The 20,623-nt window shown below is 41.5% G+C and overlaps 1 protein-coding gene across 3 annotated transcripts in view; it reads left to right on the forward strand.

The window, feature by feature from the left end:
- The window catches only part of Kcmf1 (potassium channel modulatory factor 1), a 61,799-nt gene that overhangs the window by 36,037 nt on the left and 5,139 nt on the right, over positions 1-20,623 (forward strand). For all 3 annotated transcript variants that reach the window (XM_021664044.2, XM_021664046.2, XM_021664045.2), the window contains exons 2-6: positions 2,983-3,150; positions 7,130-7,269; positions 16,630-16,731; positions 18,481-18,655; positions 19,519-19,801. In XM_021664044.2, the coding sequence (XP_021519719.1) occupies positions 2,983-3,150; positions 7,130-7,269; positions 16,630-16,731; positions 18,481-18,655; positions 19,519-19,801 (868 nt within the window). The remainder of the gene's footprint in view (positions 1-2,982; positions 3,151-7,129; positions 7,270-16,629; positions 16,732-18,480; positions 18,656-19,518; positions 19,802-20,623) is intronic.

Below are 20,623 nucleotides of genomic sequence, written 5' to 3' on the forward strand. Positions count from 1 at the left end.
TATATTTGGTGACTAGAGAGATTAAGCCTTTTCTTCCTGTAGTAGTTGATTTTGTTGTTCATTGCAGTTGACAATGATCCACTTTTTTTTATCAGCTGTTGGTTACTTCCTTATTAATATGTAAGTTCCTAGCAAATTCTAAATACCAAACTTTTCATTTGTTACATTGTACGTAACTAGTGTGAGCCCTTTGATCCACTCTAGAATATATTCTAGAATATGAAGAAAAAGGTTGGTTTTAATGTAGCTAACTTTTTCTTGTTGTTTGAACAGTGTGTGGGAGAGAGCATTTCTTTTTCTCAGCTCAGGAACAGTCCTCACTTCGCAGCCAGGCTTGGCCTCAGCTTGCAGTCGTCTCCTCTTATCTGCCTTCCAGCCTCTGGCCCTGTATTGACTTCCTTGGGCGGGATTTTTTTTTTCTTTCCTTTTGAGATTTTTAACCTCAGTACTTAGCTTTCATCACCCTGGTGGCCTGCTCCTCCTCCCACTGCACTGTACTGACCTTGCCTCACAGTCATTCAATATAGGAACTGTAATTGGACCTTCCAGTTCTGTGAAATTACCTGCTTTGTCTATAACTCCTCTTTGTGTGGTTTATATGTACATACATGTTTGCATGTGTCTTGGTGCAAATACATATATTTGTGGAAACCAGAGGTCAACCTCAGGCATCTTTTTCAATCTTCCCCATCTTATATTTTGAGTCAGGATCACTCACAAAACCTAGAGCTCAGTGATTGACTGTCTATACTGGTTATCTAACAAATCCCAGAGATCCTCCTGGGAGTGAGTGTGCCCTGCTGTACCGAGATTTTTGCCTTGGTACTGGGGTCAGAATTCAGGTCCTCATGCATGCGCAGTAGGTATGTTACTTATCAAGTCAGCTCCCCAACCCCCAATATTTTAATGTCTTTGAATACATTACTAATTTGCTTCATAAAGGGCTTCTGTCTTTAGATTTATTCATAGGCCTTTTTTTTTCCTCCAGAAGGCCTGTTTTATTGTGGCACTAAGTATATTCATGTTGTTGTCATGACCGTTATCCATCTTCAGAATTTTCCCATCATCCCAAACTGGAACTCTACCCAGTAGTCAAGACACTATTCCCACCCTCCTTTCCACAACCCTTGATAGCTAGCATTCTTCTTTCTCTGAGTTTGACTAATGTAGAATTAGTCTAAGGTAGAATCATAAATTGCTTTTTTAAAAAAAGCAATTTTCTATTTTGGAATGAAAAATAACCATCAATATATTATTGAGTTTTTTAATTTTTGTAATTTTTTATTATTATAATTCACTTCACATCTGGCCTCGGCCTCCTCCCAATCCCTCCCTCCCTCCCTCCATCTTCTCCTCCTATACCCCTCCCCTAGTCCACCGATAGGGGAGAACCTCCTACCCTTCCCTCTGACCCTAGGCTATCAGGTCTCCTTAGGATTGGCTGCCTTGTCTTCCTCTGTGGTCTGGTAAGGCTGCAGGTGATCAGAGAGCCACCACTGAGTTTATGCCAGAGACAGTCCCTGTTCCACTTACCAGGAAACCCACTTAGAGACTGAGTCCATCAGTATATTAAACTGCCATTTCTTTTTTTTTCTTTTTTGTTTTGGTGTTTGTTTGTTTTGAGACAGGGTTTGTCTGTGTAGCCCTAGCTGTCCTGGAATTCTAGACCAGGCTGGCCTTACAGAGATCCGCCTGCCTTTGCCTCTCAAGTGCTCCGAACAAAGGCATCACGACTGGCTAGCTAAACTGCCCTTTATCTAACACACTGGCCTCGTATAAGTTCAGCCATATATGGACTTTCTATATAAACAAGTATATCACATGTAAATAAAGTGCAGTTTCTGCTATTAAGCCTGCCTGTTGACTTTTCAATTTAAATTTTGACTCCTTCATAGATCTGCTATCAGCCTATTGAGTGCTTTCCCCCACCCCCCACCTTTCTCTTTTAGGCAAGATCTTACTTTGTGACCTTGGCTGGTCTAGAACTCACCTGACCAGGCTGTAGACCGGGCTGACCTCACACTCAGAGAACTTCCTTCTTCTGATTTCCAGAGTGCCACCTTGTTTATTCTTTGTTTGGAATACTAAGACTGGTGGTACACCTTTACTCTCTGTACTCTGGAAGCAGAGGCTCACAGTGAGCTCAAGGTCAGCGAGGGCCTGCTGCATGTCAAACCCTGTCCCCACCTAAGAAGCTGGGGCAGGAGGAGCATGAGTTCAGGGCCAGCCTGGGCTACCTAATGAGACACTATCTGAAAACCAAAAATTGAATTAGAATTTGGTTTGATATCTGCTTCTGATACAAAGTTACAGTCTGGTTGTGGTATTTCTTTGTGTGTGTTAAAGTTTAAATGTACTTGGTTCTTAGAATTTTATACCTGCCAGATGTTTGGCATTCTGAGCCAAATGGCAAAAACTGGGCTGTGAACCTATAGAAAAAGCGTTTTATAATTACATTTTTTTCTGGGGTCACAAGGCACTTTTTAGTAGGGGCTTTTGTATTCCTTCCTTCCTCTCCCTCCCTCTCTCTCTCTCTCTCTCTTTTTTTTTTTTTTTTTTTTTTTTTGACAGGTTTCTCTGTGTCCTTGGATGTCCTGGACTCACTTTGTAGAGCAGGCTGGCCTTGAACTCACAGAGATCTGCCTCCCTGAGTGCTGGGATTATTTGCCACCCCCCAACTATTTTATCATATGGCCCTATCTGGCCTAAACTCCCTATACAGCGGAAGCCAGCTGTAAGTTTGCTGCAGTCCTATCTCTTGTTTCCCGAGTGCTGCCACTACAGCCAACTCAAGGTCTTCATTAGGTGGGACCTTTCTGAGGAGGGCGTTTGCCACACTGCTGGGACCGCTTTGTGTCACTGTTTAGTTGCTGGTCATTTTTGAAAGGCTATCTGGGCCAAATGAGTCCTTAAGCATTTACAGAGTTGATGTGGAAAGTATCCTTTTCTAGCTGCTAATTGAAGGTGCTTCTTGTTTTATAGGTGTCAGCTGTGATGCATGTTTAAAAGGAAATTTTCGAGGTCGCAGATATAAGTGTTTAATTTGCTACGATTACGATCTTTGTGCATCTTGTTATGAAAGCGGGGCAACGACAACAAGGCATACAACTGACCACCCGATGCAGTGCATATTAACAAGGGTAGATTTTGGTAAGTTCATGATGAATTTAATTATCATGTAAGGGGTTTCTATGGGTATGAAAAAGCAAAACATACAGAAATTTCCCCCTTAGCATGTCCAAGGGTTCAGATTCATTCAAACTAAAATCATCTTTCCTGTGTCTTTCTGTCTCGGTGATAGCTTTCTTAAGAAGCTGGAAAAATTCACAACTGGTGAGGGATGAGAGAACCTCTAGAAACAAGCAACGAAATCAGGCTGGCTGCTATTGCTAACAGCACGCTGTTGAAAGTGCATTGTTAGTTAGGAAAACTGTTTCAGGCTACAATTTTGTAACTAGCCAACCCGTTTGTGATTGTCTTTGATTATAGTCTTCCTGATGAGCATGAAGTGCTATCTCTAGTGGTTTTGATTTGCAGGTCTTTAATAGTTTAATGATCCAAGCATTTTTTTTCTTATGCTTATTAGCTATTTGTATATTTTTGAATAAAATGTTCAGATCTCTTTTTATTTAAAAAAATTACACAGAGTGCCTTTTGCTGAATTATGGCCATACTTTATATATTAATACATGTTCCTTATCAGATTTACAAAAATTTACTCCCATTCTGTTGTCTTTCACTTTCTAGGTGCTGTACTTTGAAGTTCAAAAGTTTTATTTTAAAATGCCTAGTTTAGTTTTTCTAATTGCTTTGTGTTTTGGTTTCATCCAAAGCTCATAGCCCAGGCAAAGTCACTGGGATATATGTCTTCTGAGGGTTCCAGCTTTGTCTGATTTAGATCTTTCATGCATTTAAAACTGGTGGTTGGTTTGTTGTTGTTGCTTTTGTTTTTTTTTTTGTTTGTTTGTTTGTTTGTTTGTTTGTTTTATTTTTCATTTTTGAGACAGGGTCTCACTGTGTAGCCAAATTGGCTTCAGCTCACAGAGATCTTCCTGAGTGCTGGGATTAGAATTAGTGTTTTTAGTTGGAGTTGAGGTAGAGAGTCTGCTCCATTTTATAAGGGGGTATCCAGTTGTTCCAGGTTCATTGAACTATCTTTTGTTTATTAAGTAGCTTCCTTCTTGTTTAAAGTAAGTTGACTATAAACAAGGGCTTCTTTTGGCCTCAGTCTTTTCAGTTGAGCTGTGGCTCTGTGTGATCTGTGTGACGGTCCTGTGCTGTTTCCATTTCCAGTGTTTTGTAGAAAGTTGTGAAATTTCTGAGCCTTTTGATCTTGTTTTGTTCCCATTCAGATTTGTTTTGTGCATTCTGGGTTTCTTGAATTTCTGAGTTTTAGGAACACTACTTTTTTGTTTTTTTTTTTCCTTTAAAGAAACTAACTGAATTTTGATAGTGATTGTGTTGAGCTTATAGATTTGTTTGGAGGGTATTGCTATTTTGGTATTAAATTTGATCCATGGATATAAAATATTTATTTATTTTAGGACTTTCATTTTTTTTCTGTAGTTACTAGAGAATAAAATATATTTCTTTCATTAAATATATATACTTCTAAGTATTCTTTGGCTGTTGTAAATGAAATTGATTTTATCTTTGGATTATTTGTTGTCATTGTGATTAAAAACAGTTTTTATGTGTAAATCGTGTAGCTTCCTATGTTTCTGAATTGGCTTATTACTTGTAATAATTTAAGATTAGTTCTAACCTGGTGGATTTTTGGGATTTTGTTTTATTTCTTCCTTCCTGTTGGATGTCTTTCATTTGATGCAGTTAAAGTCTCCAGGCAAATACTGAATAGAAGTAGCAAGAGTAGAGACCCTTGTCTTGTTTATCATAACAGGAGAAAAACATTTAGTCTTTTACCAGAGATGTTGTGATTGTAGGTTTTATGCTTGTTGGGTAGATGAGTTATTTTTGGTGTTTATTGTTGTTTATTTGAAGTTTTACTTTGCTAATGGGTGCTTATTTTTGAGGTAGGATCTCACTATTCAGCTTCAGCTGCCTGGATTTGCTTTGTGGCCTAGTCTTTCCTTGAACTCATGATTCTCCTTCCTCCGTCTTCCAGGTGCTGAGATTTCAGGCACATATCACCATCTATCTTTGTCCTTTTTTCCTTGCAAATTGTACGAGTGCGCATATACATATGCATGCGCGCACACATCAATTATCAATGACCCCCCTTTTTTTTTCCTAAGGCCAGGCTTCTCTGTGTAGACTTGGCTGTTCTGAAACTCACTCTATAGACCAGGCTGTCCTTGAACTCAGAGATCCACCTGCCTCTGCCTCCCGCTACTGAGTAGGAAGATTAAAGGTTATGTGCCACCACTGCTGGGCAATCAGTGACACTTTTTAAGACAGTTTAAATATCCCGTAAAAATTAATATGTTCCCACTTCCATCTCACCCCCCTCGTTTTTGTCTTGGTCAGTGTCTTGGTATCAGCCCAGAGTGGTCCTGAGCTTGTGTTCGTCCTGCTTCAGTCTCCCAAGTACTAGTTTGGATTCAGGCATTAGCTACCATGCCCAGCTCTTCATTCTCTCATCTCACAGAAGTAATCTTATATTCTTATAATCTTATATTCTTAATATTGAGCTCTTTTTTTTTCATGTTAAAGAATCAAATACATCTTTGTAGTGAAATGGGATAACCTACTAAAGATGCTACGGTTTTTCTTTTATGTTACTGTGGAGAAGAATAGATTTACTTCCTGATAGATACTAATGATGCGAATAGGTTATTTCCACAGACTACCTGGTTCATTCTTTAGAGAACTGTGATTTAAGTGGGCAGTGATTTATGCTCATACCGAATTCAGGTTGACATCCACAAGAACTTCTTGCTCCGACAGTGCCAAATTTTGAAGATAATAGTTGCCTCTAACACCTTGTATATTGACTGTGCTCATCTTTCCTTTCCTGAATTCTTGTATCCTTGTGCATGGTGCACCTTTCTGATTCTTTCGTTGGTATTATTGTAACCACAGCATATAAAGAAAGAAGAGAAAAAAAGCAGTATAATAGAATTATAGTTAGATCCAGATGTGGAATAAGCAGCTTCAGAATTAAACATATATAGGGGTCAGGATATTAATCAGATTTCCATCACTGTGATAAAACACCTGAGATAGTCAGTCGGTTTTAAAGATTTACTTTGGTTTCTGACTTCTGAGGTTTTAGCCTGTGGTTGCTTAGCTGTATTGCTTTGGGAGATGGTAGCAGCATGTTTTAGTGGGGACGTATGGCAGGCGGAACAGGGTCTCATGTGAGGTAGAAAACGAGTGGAAAGGGGCATGGGGTTCCAGGACTCTCTTTGAGGGCACATTCCCGGTGGTTTGATGTTTTCTTTAACTTGGCATTATCACTTTAATGTTCTGCCACTTCCCAGCAGTACCACAGGTTAGGGACCAAGTCTTTATCCATGGTCTTTGGGGGACACTTGAAATTATAACATGGCTTTGTTTTCCTCTTACTTGCTTTTTGGAAGGCTCTTCCTGAGTCCCATGTGGAAAGAAAGGTTTTACAAATGTTAACAGTATTAAAAACCCACTGGAAGCCATTCTTCCCACTATAATCTTTTTTTTTTAACTTTTTTTTTTAAGATTTATTTTTTTATGTATATGAATGTTCTGTTTTCACACACACCAGAAGAGGAAATCAGATTCCATTACAGATGGTCATGAGCCACCATGTGGTTGCTGGGAATTGAACTCAGGACCTCTGGAAGAGCAGTCAGTGCTCTTAACCGCTGAGCCATCCCTCCACCCCCCCCCACCCCCCCACTATAATCTTATGCAGAGGGCTCTTCTCCTTTACCTGCAACTACACTTTTTTAATCCCAGCAGAGGCAGGCAGATTTATGAGTTCTGGGCCAGCCAGCGTTACACAATGAGATCCTGTTTCAAAAAGTAATTCACTTAGAAAAAACAACCAAAACCTCAGTTAACAAGAGGGTAGGATTATTGGTATTTCAGGCCAGGCCTTTTTCTTCACGCTGTTTTACACTATGACGGTATTTGTATATGTGAGAAGGAACACGGGTATTCCTCAATGCAATTCCACTTTATTTTTCAGATTTGTACTATGGTGGGGAAGCTTTCTCTGTAGAGCAGCCACAGTCTTTTACTTGTCCCTATTGTGGAAAAATGGGCTACACGGAAACATCTCTTCAAGAACATGTTACTTCTGAACATGCAGAAACATCAACAGAAGTGGTAGGTGAAACATTTTGCTAAAATCATGTAATGTGTTGCTCCTGACATTGCTGAAGCTAGGCACTCTCATTCTGCTTTTGCTCAGTATAAGGGACTGTTTTATAGTAATAAATTTACTTTGAACAGAAAATTTTAGAGCCCTAGGGTGTTGCATTTCTTCAAGATACATGCAGGGGTGCTTCATCAAAGGCAATGGGGAAGGTTGAAAGGACCCCAGCCAGCCCTCATATGTCTTTTTAAAGGATTCTTGTTATTGCTCTGTGCGTGATTTTTCTTCTATAAGGATTTTTTTCTGGGGGAAACCGTAAGTCTTTGGTTGTATTTAAGCAGTAATCCTCTCATGCAGTGCTGGGCTTTGTGCACCACTGGCCTTCCTTGGTTCTCATCAGATCCTGTCTCTAGCTTCCTAGGGCAAAACTCAGTGGTTCCTGGATCTTCCTTCCTGATTTTTTCCCCCAATAACTAAAAGCCAAAGACCTAGAATAAATTTGGAAGTCTTTTTTTAAAAGATCTATCTATCTATCTATCTATCTATCTATCTGTCTATCTATCTATCTATTTTACCTGTGAGTGCTTTATCTGCATGTACACCTGCATGCCAGAAGAGGACATCAGATCCTAGTATAGATGGTTATGAGCCACCATGTGGTTACTGGAAATCGAACTCAGCACCTCTGGAAAAACAAACTGTGTGCTTAACCCCTGAGCCATCTCTCTAGCTCCAAAATATGAAGTCTTGAAAGCTTTCTAGATTTTTTTTTTATTTACCTCACATCTGAGTCACTATGCTTTTTACTTTAAGCAATGACAAATACACCCAAAAGACTCTGCAGAAACTAGTCCCACTCAATGTAGTGGTTTTACAGGAAAGAACAGCTCAAGGGAGAGTAGAGAGGAACAAAAAGGAAGAGAATAAGAGTAAGGGAAGAGATTTGAATATAGTGACTAAGTGAGCTAGATCTAAATTCTCAGCTCTTGACCTTGATAACAATAGATAAAGTGAAGTGTCTGGGTGCATCTGTAAATCCTTACTCTGGAAGATCTGCATACACATCAAATAACAATTCTCTAAATGGGCCCAAAATAGATAACATTCAGAGAAATGAAGTACATTCTGTTGTTTAAAAAAGGAAAATACCAACCCTTCTATTTAACCAATAAAGACCCAGGAGCCAGATACTGGGGTGAAAACCTGCTAGTTCAGAGAGGCAGAGAAAATAACCAGCTGGTCTTCCTTCTCAGCTCAGGTCCAGATGGGAAAAAAAATCCAAAAGGTTCACCAGCTCAGCCCACAGCCCAGGAACAAGGGCCAAAAAAGAACCTAAGACCAAGGGCTTGTTAGCTCAAAGCCCAAAAAGCCAGGGAACTGAGGAACTGAAGCCTAAGCTAAAGCCAGAGCTTGAGCTAATAACCCTTTCTTCACACTGTCTTAAATACCCCTCAACTCGAAGTCCCCTGTCAGCTGCTTTCTTGCTCCACCTTCTGACCTAGGTTAACTTTATTACGTCCTGTGTACAGAAAATTCTTGGGTTAAAGGTGTGTGATAGGGCTCAACACCAAAGAAACAGGGTTTTACTGTTCACAATTTTGGGGATCACAGTGGATTAAATATCCTATAACAGCACTCAAGGGCATGCAGATGCTTAAACTTGACCAATGCCCTCTGCTACAGGCTAACCTTTGTTCCCGTGGACAACTGTTAGTTTTGCTTGAAATTTCTATAAGATTTGGAGTTCAAGGTTTGATTAAGTTCATCTAGTCCTCAAACCAAATTTCACTTGAGAGTTCACTAAGGGAAACTCCGGAGCACTATTGTCACACTGTTTGTTCTGATTGGTTCTTTTCTTGTCAGATAACTTTGCTTCCTCTTGTGTCGTCCCAAGTCAGGGCAGAAAGTGTTCTGACTCAGTCTGTCTCCTAACTGCTGTGGGAAACTTGTCATTTTTCTGTTTTAATTTCTGTTGAATCTTTTTTGTTTTGTTGTGGGTTTTTTTTGTTTTTTTGTATTATTTTCTTCGAGATGGGGTTTCTCTGTGTAGCCTGGCTGTCGTGGACTCACTTTGTAGACCAGGCTGGCCTCGAACTCACAGAGATCTGCCTGCCTTTGCCTCCCCTGAGTGCTGGGATTACAAGCGTGGGCTGTGGCAGCCCTCACCACCACCACCCAGTTCTATTTAATCTTTGTATTTAACTAGATGGGCTGAGTTCCTTATGGAAGACTAGATATTTCTAAGGTTCTTTGAAGCCTGTGGGCTCTTATGTGCTTTCATTACTTCAGTGGGCACTTTAACTACATCCAGAAACAGATAATGCAGTGGAAAAGCAACTACCCTTCCATCATACACAGTGAAAACTAAATGCACCATTTACAGACTATTTTACAAGTTTACCTACATTAAGCTCCCAAGTATTCAGTACATAGCCCAAGGCAGTTCTCACCATTCTATTTTTTCATATTTATTTTAAGAACTATATTTTAAGGGTCTTTCCCTCCTTAGCCCTTAGTTTTTGCATGAGTATCAAATTACACTGTTGTAATCAAGCCCCAGACATTTCAAAATGACAAACAGCAAGCAGGCAAGGACTTTTGCTGTGAGGGTGCAGGGCTGTGAATGGGTGGTGCCAGGGCACTCGTGTGTGTCCTACAGGCTAGTGTCTATTCCAGAGGAGTAACGCTAGTGCCCCCGCATGCTTCTCTCTACATGTGTGGCTGTTACTACTCTAATGTGTTAGCTGTGAGTGTGCACATGTCACCTCTTGTCAACAGTGTTTTATTGTGGTAAACCATGTTTGTTTATTGGAGTGTTTGGGAGGGTTGTTTTTGTTTTGTTTGTTTTATCTTGGGAGAAGGGTAGGAGCTAGTTCCCTCCATCATTGTGTATGTTCAGGATACTGACTTGAACTCAGGCCATCAGGCTTTGCAGCAAGTGCCTTCCTTGACCTGCCGAGGTCCAAAACCAGGCGTTTTAAATTGAATCATGGCATTCAAGAGTAAATCCCTTCATTTGATGGGCAGTCTTAGTGTTTTCTTTTTTAACCTCCCAGTTCGTTATTATGCTTTTATTCCAGCAATAACTGCATGAGTCCTCTAGACCAGCTCTTCCTTCGCTATAGGCTTGAGGAGCCAGGCCTTCTAAATCAGCAGCGCCCATTTGGAATATCGTGGGGCAAGGGGCACTGCCATTGTAAACAGCTGTGGTAGTAAATTCTCCCTGAGAGTTGGAGTGGCTACTGAGAGACTGCTGAAGACAAAATTTTACCTCAGCTTGTAGCCTTTATGTTTTTCTGCCTTTTTTTTCTGCCTGAGATTCTATGAATCAACTATAGCCCTATGCCTTCTAAAGATTCTTTAAAAAAAAAAAAAAAAAAAGACTCATTTTTAAGATCATTCAAAAAGCTTAATTTTGAGTATACCAAGAATCTTTTAAAACCAAGTCCCTGGCTGGGGTATGGCTCCATGGTCAGAATCTTGCTTAGTATGTAAGAGACTTTAGGGTTTGCTCGCCAGCAGTGCAAGACAAGAACAGGAAACAAAACAAAACCCAACATCTGTTATAGATTGTATGGAAAAGGTAGTTATTATTTTAAAATGAAAGGATGGCATAGATTAGGGTATGTGCTTGTAAGTCATGGTAATGTTTATGTGAACGCCAGATGTGTTCACATAAACATGAGCTGTTAGGAAAGCCTGTTGAAACTTTCCTCCAAATTCAGTGTGGTATCTGCAGTGTAGAATGGAGTCAACTTGAGGTTGTAGTTTTATGATTGGGGAGATCAAATTCACCACAAAGGAATGAAAAAATAGGCAGAGTTCCTCTAAGACAACAGGGCTATCGCAGTGTCTGGGTTCTTTATTGTCCCTTAGATTTTTATTTGTATGTGTGCCTGCATGAGTTTATTTGTCCCATGAGTGCAGGTACCCTCAAAAACCAGAGTGTTGGATCTCCTGGAATTGTGTTATAGGTGTTAGGAGTCACCCTACGTGAGTACTAGGGACCAAATCTGGGTCCTATGCAAGAACAATAAGCACAACCTTAGCTGCTGACACATTGCTTCAGCCCATTATGTCTTAATTTTGTTTCAAAGCTATTATTCTTCCTATGAATACCCTTTATAAAAGCATTTCAGGGCGAGGCAGTTGTGGCGCACACCTGTGATCCCAGCCCTCAGGAGGCAGAAGCAGGCAGATCTCTGTGAGTTCGAGGCCAGCTGGTCTACAAATTGAGTTCCAGGACAGCCAAAGCTATACAGAGAAAGCTTTCTCTCTTGAGAAACAAAACAAAAAGGCATTTCAGACTTGATTAACATCATAGTTAAATCTGTAGGGACAAAGGCAATGTGTTTAAGGTGCCGGACTGAAAGTAGAGAAATAAGAGAGTCAGGGCCAAGAATAACAAGTATGAGAGCTTGAGCTATTTAAAACTGAGTTTGTTGGAAAAAAGAAAAAGAAAGGTGCTTGGGAGGCTGTGGTGGACAGGTCAAGTTCCTGGCCAGCCTGAGCTACATAGTGAGACCCTATCTCAGATACATACATACATACATACATATATACATACATACATACATACATACATACAAGCAATCAGCCTCCCCACCCCACCCCAAACAGGGTTTCTCTGTGTATGCTTGGCTGCCCTGGAACTTGCTATGTAGACTAGGCTGGCCTTGAACTCACAGAGATCTGCCTGCCTCTGCCTCCCAAGTGCCAGGATTAAAGGTGTGCACCACCACTACCACCTGGCCAACTTTTTTTTTTAATATGATTTTTATTTTATGTACATTGGTGTTCTGTCTGAATATGTGAGGGTGTCAGATGCCCTGAAACCAGCGTTACCGACAGTTCTGAGCTGCCATGTGGGTGCTGGGAATTGAACCCAGGTCCTCTGGAAGAATAGCCAGTGCTCTTAACCACTGAGCCATCTCTTCAGCCCCTCTGTCTTGTGTTTTTGATACCCTTGAGTGTCTGCTCCTCCAGCCTCTACCTCTCAAGTTCTGGGATTGCAGGTGGCTGCCAGCAGAGCTCATTTACAAAGGATATAGATAGAAGAAAGACAGCTTAAATAATTCTTAGGGCTATTAACATCACCCTTATTAATACAAGACAAAATATTCACAGCTTCTGAATGTCTTTTCAGAGTGTGTGTGTGTGTGTGTGTGTGTGTGTGTGTGTGTGTGTGTGTGTAAGCGCGCGTGCTAAAGTAGTAATGGGGAGCTGCCACACTGTATTGGATGGAGGGCATAGGACAGCTTTGTAGAGTTAGTTCTCTCCTTCACATGTGTTCTGGGGATCCAGCTCCAGTCGCCGTCTTGTACAGCAAACACTTTTACCTGCAAGCTGTCTCACCAGCCCCAGATAGATAATACTTTTAAGTAGATTTTCCTGTAGCAGTACTGGCTAGCCAACAGCTTACCTATGAGTTCCAGCTAGCAAGAAACCTAGTTTCAAAAGGAAAAAAAAAGGATGGCTAGAGTCTCTAAAGGTAGCCATCAGCATTCTTGTTTTTAAATGAAAGCTTCATTCATTCTCTGCCTCTGGAGTGCTGGGACCCACGATGTTTGTGTGCAGGCTGAGCGGAATACATTACATGTTGGAACTTAAACTTCTCTATTGTTTGTAAGCTGTGTAGAATACCCAGAGCAGAAACAGTCTGGTACAGTTGTATTTGGTGGAAGAGAGAAACCAAAGGAAATGTGAACCTGCTTGAGAAGAATGTTGCTGGCTAGCTTTAGCGGGTCTTCATGTTGTTCCTCAGAGATCCGTCTTAGTGTTTGTTTGTTTGTTTGAGACTTAAGTTTCTTGCTAGTTGGCCAGTAAGCCCTAGAAATCCAGGTGTCTCCACATCCCCAGCACTAGAATTTTTTTCTTAGCATGGGTTCGTGGGAATAACCCAGGTGCTTGTGATTAGAAGGCAAACACTTCGCTGATCTGAGCTATCTTCCTAGGTCCCTTTCTTAAGGTGTTTCCAGCGGCAGATAACCTGTGCTGGTGGGGAGGGTGTCTCCTATGTTCATAACATCTGCATGTGCAAATGATGCTTCCGAAGTATGTTGGTTACAGCAGGTGTTGAAATGTGTCACGAAACCCCCTGGAAACAGCAGTCTTTGTGGAGCCTTGCCTCATTTAGTAAAGGCTCTTAAGAGGGCTGCAGATAAGAAGCAGGACTGAAGACACTGGTGACAAAATGAACCAGACGAGAATGACCCAAACAGTAGCAGAGGCAGAAAAAAATGGCAAGGATGTTTGAGGTGAACATATTTTGGGCATATAAGTAACAGTAGCTTTGGCTTTTCGTTTAACAGGGAGATAGACATTTTAAATACCACATTTTATTTCAGCTGTATTTGTCATCAGCCATAAGACCTGGGATTCTTGTTCAGAAATACAGGTCTAGTTCTTCCCAGTCTTTCTCCAAGGCCTAAGAAAAAGGCATTTTCACAAGTACTCCAAGTGATTTATATTCTTGGCCAAATTTAGGAAACACCAACTTAAGCCAATTCAGTAAGCCTTACTGTTGACAAATTGTTATAATTTTAAACTAATGTGTTATGGAATTCTCATGTAAGAACAATAGAAATTACTGTGCTGTGTAGTGGGGGTATGAGAAATACTCCTGTTGACATTTTGGAACAAATGACTTATCCTTTCTCCTCACTGTGAAAGAATTAAGTTCCCTAATGGAGAAGGTCCATTCAACACTAACAGTTGTGCTCCCGACAGTCTGGCACTCTCCTCCATTCCCACGTCACCCCATTCCACCTCCTTTTTGTTTCTTATACCCTGTTTTGCTTGCATTTTTTTTTCCTCTTTTACCCCTCAGAAAGTGCAGCCCTGCATGACACTGAGGCCTCAGGCATGCTCAGTTTGTTAAGGGTGAAATGTGCAGTGTAAAGGGTCACCAGGCCTCTGTTCCTATTGGCCTTGAAGCTTTGTTTTCTTCTCCAGGTTCTCACTTGTGTTAACTTCCAGTGGCCCAAAAATGATAGCATTTTCTACTTGGTTCTAAATCTGGTCTCTTGATTTTTCTGTGCCAGCTTCCAAACCTTTCTAGTAATGGCTTCATCCTCAGTAACTCTTTACCCCTAATCTTTATGAAGTTAGGTAGGATGTTTTCAGTTACTTCTTGTTCTTCCAGAGATTTCACGTGTCAGAGCCATCTCTAAATCCAGTTTCAGGAGCAGATGGCCTGTTCTGGCCACTGCAAGTACCCGTATGAGCAGGGTGCACATGTACATAGATGAGTAAAAAATACAACCATAAGAAAAAAATCAAGACAGAACATACTATAGTGTATACTTCAAAAAGTTTATCTCAGAGTCAGGCACAGCAGCATACACTTGCAGGAGGTAAAGACAAGGGAGTCCCTGCAAGGTCAAGGCCAGCTGGGGCTACATAAAAAACATAGTTTCTACTCTAACTAGGCAAGGCAGAAGCACCTAGATAGTTGAGTAAGCAGATCACTGCCAGTTGTATCAGAACATAGGAATGGCACCAAGTGGCCTGGATTTCTAGTGAAGAGTTCACAGTTTGTAAACTTGAGCAGACACGACTGCTTTTCTCCACGAGGGAGACAAAAACTGCCTGACCTTGTAAGAAGGGCTTGAGAGTGTGCTGGCTTCTCTCACTTCCCCTTGGGCACATTCCATCTACCCTGGCCCTTCTAGCTCCTTTTGCAGGCTGTCTGCTTTCTTGTTTTTTCTTGTGAGTGCCTTTAGATTTTCTTAGCTATTTTTCAGGCTCAAGCCTTAAGTAATCCGGACAGCCAGCTGGGCGTTAGAGACTGGTTATTAAATCACAGTGTCTGGGGCCTTCTGCTCTCTAGTCACAGGTGGGAAGTTTGCTGGCATCCCAGAAGTCAGTTTTGTCAGTCTTCTGCTTTGGCTTCTGTATGTCATCCTTCTAGTCTCCTTTCTCATGCTCCCATAAACAAGCTCCCACAGTCCCTGATGGCCCGAGACTTAGATTTGGCATGTGCACTGGTGAGGTGACTGACACACGGTAGAGAAGCACACGCCTCAACTTTTAGCTACATTCCTTGGTCTGCTGCCTTTGTCAGCCCTTCATTCTTGCTAAGACTTGGAAACATGTCCTACTGCAAGAATGGAAACTGCTGTTAGACCATCACCTGGAGGAGTAACAGCCTTTCCTCTTAATCGTTTCTTATTCTTTCTCGCTTTCATTCTTCCTATTCCCTAGTCCATAATTGTGATAAAGCTATTTCAAGATGGCCTTTCCAGCAATTGGTTCTCAACAGCTGATCCTGCCCACCTCTCTAACTTCTAACCCCAAAGCATAACCACTCCCCTCTCTTTCCCTCTCTGGCTCTTCTTTGGGTACTGGCCAAAATCCTGAGTACCCTTTTCCTAGCACTCTGACTCACTCATCTCTGGACATTCCACACTCCCCGTTCAGCTGCTCACTGATCTTTTGCTGAACACACCTGCTTTCTTGGACACTCTTTCTCTTCTCCATTGTCCCCTCCTGGCAGCTGCCAAGGTTACATGCTTTCCTGCCCTGTGGCTCTCTCTCAAACCAGGAAAATGGTCCTCAGACTTTGGAGAGGGGAGTTCCTTCCCAACTATCATCTCCTCTACCTGTGTGCACATTGTTTTATTCTTACTTGTTGCTTTGGTCTCCTGCCTTAGGTAGATAAGGAAGTTAATTACTCCTTAAACTTGATCTGGTCACAGACCCACACCACACGGCCCATACCCTCTGGGAAATACGGTTCTAGAATGGGCTTTCTTTCTTTCTCTCTCCCCCACCCCTTTTACCTCGAAGTTGTTTCAGAAATTGACCGTGCATATTTGTGCATTATCAGTAGCCATTACCCCATTGTCCGATATATTTTATACACATTCTATAGCTATGTCATGGCCGCCTTTATTTATTCTTTCGTTCACTCACTTACTCTCTCACTCACTCCCTCACTTTGAAGCATGATCACTTGCTGGTCTGGAACCTGCCAGGTAGACTAACTTAAGCTGTTCATGGAACCCCAAGTGTCCTATCTCCAGCCCACAGCCACATTTTAGTTAAGCATTTGCTGTCCTATTTGGAGAAATATGCCTTAGCTTATTAAAATATTGCCTTTCTACGCTAAATTTAGGTGGAAAAAAAGTTTATTTTTAAAGTTTTGAACAGAAACTGTTTGGCTAGACCACGTGGATGTGAATCAACCCCACAGAAAAAGATCGACTCTGCCAGAAGTCAGATTTGAACTGTTTAGAACCGCTGTGTGTGACCATGAGGGATGGCACTGCAGTTAGACGTCAGCAGTGCCGACTCTTCTGGGTTAAAATGGGATTGTGGGTAGTTTCTCTCAGCAACTGTGTACTGACCTCACTTTATTTTCATTGCAGATTTGTCCAATATGTGCAGCGTTACCTGGAGGCGATCCTAATCATGTCACAGATGACTTTGCAGCTCATCTGACACTTGAACACAGAGCCCCTAGAGATTTAATATCCTTCTAGGAGGGTGTGTTGGTGGCATTGGTGGTCAGTTTGTTTGAGAATAGTATATTCCCAGAGAGAAAGAAACTACCCTATAAGTTATTTTTATTGTTTGACTTTTCATAAAATGTCTTAATTGTTTGTAGAGTCATTGTGCCACCTGCAGGTTAGAAATTGCCTTTCTAAATCTGAAAGTTAAGTCGGTTCAAAGTTAACTCTGCCAGGTTCCTTCATATTTTGTAATACAAGCTTAGAGCTATTGGGGAACAAACTGGTGGCTTTTTCCCCCCTTTTTCTAGTGTGTAGCTCTAGTCTTTCGCTCACAGTTGCTGTTTTCCTAACTAGAGATATAGCTTCTTAGAGTAAGGGAAGATAGAGATTAATAGAAAGATGAAGAAAATGGACTAAGCCTGAGATATTAGAGGCTGGCAGTAAGTGGATAGTGGAGCTCTTGAGACCCTCCCTACCCATGGGCAGGGCACACCGAAAGCAGTACAAAGGAAACTTCTTTTTAAGACAAGTCTTTGTTGGGACCAATGTCCAGAGTATGTCTTTGGATTGGATATCTTCCTAAAGGTGCCATTTTCACCCAGCTACTTCTTAAAAGCACCTGTAGAGTTCAAACTGTCATCCTGAGCACAGCTGTGAGACTACACATTGAAGTGACCTGTGCAGGGCTGCTCATTCACCTATCCTCAGATGACTCCAGAACTACCGGCTGAAAACAAAAGCCAGCGAGGGAATTCCATCAGAAAGTTGCTGCTTGCCTCTGTGGAACATACAGGGCTGTCCTAGTGATTCTTTTTCTTTTTGTCTTTATGATTTTTGACTCTGGCTATTTGCTGTCCAATGCCTTATTTAGTTTGATTTACATTCAACCCTGGAAGAGCAAGGCTTCAAGAAATCTGCTAATCTGTGTCAAGTGATTCAGCAATTCAAGTATTTTTCCAGTTGTTTAGCAACAAGTGGAAATAAAGCTTGAAGACAGAATTTAAAGCTGACATAGAAAAAAGCCACATCTACAGAATTTAGCAAAATTGTTCAGCCTGCTCATTTTCATTGTAGAGGATAATGAGTGTCTTAAGAGCTGTTTCTTGATACATGAAGTTCCATATTAAGATCCCCTTAGGCTGGAGAGGTGGCTAGGAGGTTAAGAGCATTGCTGTTCTTCCAAAGGTCCTGAGTTCAGTTGTCAGCAATCACGTGGTGGCTCATAACCATGTGTATTAAAATCTGGTGCCCTCTTCTGGTGTGCAGGCACACACGCAGGCAGAACACTGTAATGAGTGAATATCAACTTAACATATGTGACAAGGCAGCTCTTTTGACCTCACTCAGACAGTGTTTCAGGTCTGGAAGAAAGTTTGTGACCTTTAGCATGTTCAGAATCTATACATTGCTTTTATCTGTTTGATTGCATTTGTCTGGTTTTGGTTTTCTATTTGTTTGTTTTTGCTTTTTAATCTGGTCTCACTGTTGCCCAGGCTGACCTCAGACTCTGATGTCTTTCTGCTTTAGTCTCTTAAAAGTTAGGGTTATAGGCATGCACTATCTTTCCTACCTTATACCTGCTGTTTTATATTGGGTATCTTTTTTTAGGGTTAATGCTTCTCCTAGAGTGGGAACATCTGTATTCTAAGCTAATGGTGCTGTTTTAAGCTGTTCATACTTTAGAAATTCCTGACTAGCAAGAGCTCAGTGTTTTGTGTTGTTGTTCTTTTTGTCAAGTGCTCACCCTTTCCTTAACCTTTGAGTCATGATGAATCGAGCGGTGTTCGACATGTACGTAGAATGTTTCACCCTGGTCGGGGGTTAGGAGGCCCTCGTGCTCGTAGATCAAACATGCACTTTACTAGCAGCTCTACTGGTGGACTCTCCTCTTCTCAGAGTTCATACTCTCCAAGCAGTAGGGAAGCCATGGATCCTATAGCTGGTAAGTGTGTTTCCACTTGTTAATGGCAAGGGCAGGGAATGGGGAGCCCCTTTAAAAATGGCTTAGTGGTGGTGGTTTTACTTTTGCATCTAGTCCTGTGTTTGCATTCCTCCAAATATTTAGAATTCTGGCATTTGTAAGTGGACAGTGTGAAGTAGTTCATGTGTTTCTGCATTCTCAAAGACATTTGGGGAAAGATAGCACAGAAGAAGGGCTTTAGGAAAGATCTCAGAGTGGAAGAAGGCCTTCACAATCTCATGCTTTCGTCTGAAGGACTAAACTCAGTTCTTCTTGGGAGGAACGTAGGAATGTGTCCATCTCCATCCTAATTTGAGAACCGTATTATAGAACATACTGAAGGACTATGTTATTACACCTTGAACGACTCCACTAAAATAAGGTTTTACCATGCCAGAGTCAAGCGCTACAAGTGGCGAGGACCAGCCTTACAGAATACTGCCAAGCACTCTGAAATGACAGTATCCAGAGATAACTAGGGAGAAGGCAGAATGCAAGGGCCACATTCAGGAATGCTCCAGATTCTGGGGTTTCACCCTGGTAATTCCTCTGAGAAATGATCGGAGACTAACGAATGTTGATGTCATGGTGCCAGGCCCTGTCCAAGAGCTGGGAGAAAAGAGCAGACTTGACCCTGCTAAATAATGTTTAGAGCCATCTAAGTTCTACCTAAAGCAGGCATAATTGTATATAGGTTTACAAAGGTTTTGGGTCCTTGGCTGAACTTGAAGTATATAGCATGAACTTGCACTACTTTATAGTGCTTTTGATTTTCTCCACTGAAAAAATGGTATGTAGCACTTGGTTTTCCTGTGTTGGTTGATCATATGCATTTCCATTGGCAGAGCTGTTATCTCAGTTATCAGGAGTGAGACGTTCTGCAGGAGGACAGCTTAACTCTTCAGGCCCTTCTGCTTCTCAGTTGCAACAATTGCAGATGCAGCTGCAGCTTGAGCGACAGCATGCACAGGCAGCACGGCAACAGCTGGAGACTGCTCGCAACGCAAGTCGGCGCACTAACACAAGTAGCGTCACCACTACAATCACACAGTCCACGGCCACAGCCAACACAGCCAACACGGAAAACAGTCAGCAGGCTCTCCAGAACTCCCAGTTCCTTTTAACAAGGTATTTCATTAGCTGTGATAGGTCGCTTGGAGAAATGATGTTTTGTTGGTATTGTCCAGTCTCATATGCTTTTTCCCTTTCTTGTATGTAAATACATCCCCATAAGAACTCTACCTTTGATCAGACCTTTACAACTCATAGCCCTCCAATTAAAATCACATATTCACTATTTCCTCAGGAGCATGAAAGATTGCTGCTTCAGCTAAATATGTTGATGTTTTGTTTGCAAGGCATAGGTCATCTTTGAAGATATTTTCATTTGCCATACTATACATAATAAACACTGTATCATTTCATTTATATTTGTACATTCTTTATCATATTTCTAGTGTTGCTCTGGCTTTCCATTAAAGTCTGCTGAGCATATTAGAAAGAGCAAAGTGGTTAATGAAGATGGCTCAGTGGGGAAGGTGCTCGCTGCGCCAACCTGAGTTCAGATTCCCACACCCATGTCAAATACGTATGTTTCTGCTCTTCTAGCCCTAAGAGGTAGAGACAGGAGGGTTCTAGGAGGCTCACTGACCACCAGTCTAGCCAGTTGGTGAGCTTCAGGCTTCATGAGAACTGTGTCTTAAAAAATAAGGTAGCAGTAATAGAAACACTCAGGGCCCACCTCTCCTCCACAAACACGAGCAGGCGCACACAGACATACACATGTGCGTGTGTACCACATGTACAGACACATTCACGAACAAAAGCTTTCATAATATGTGATTTTCCAAAGTTAGATTTAACTTCTTAGAATTAGTGCCCAAAAGTAGTTTTACAAAGTAGCTTCCTGCAGTCTCGGTAATACTCAGTACGCACAGTAAACTATTCATT

Source organism: Meriones unguiculatus, chromosome 5 (genome assembly GCF_030254825.1).
Source record: "Meriones unguiculatus strain TT.TT164.6M chromosome 5, Bangor_MerUng_6.1, whole genome shotgun sequence".
Classification (NCBI taxonomy): domain Eukaryota; kingdom Metazoa; phylum Chordata; class Mammalia; order Rodentia; family Muridae; genus Meriones; species Meriones unguiculatus.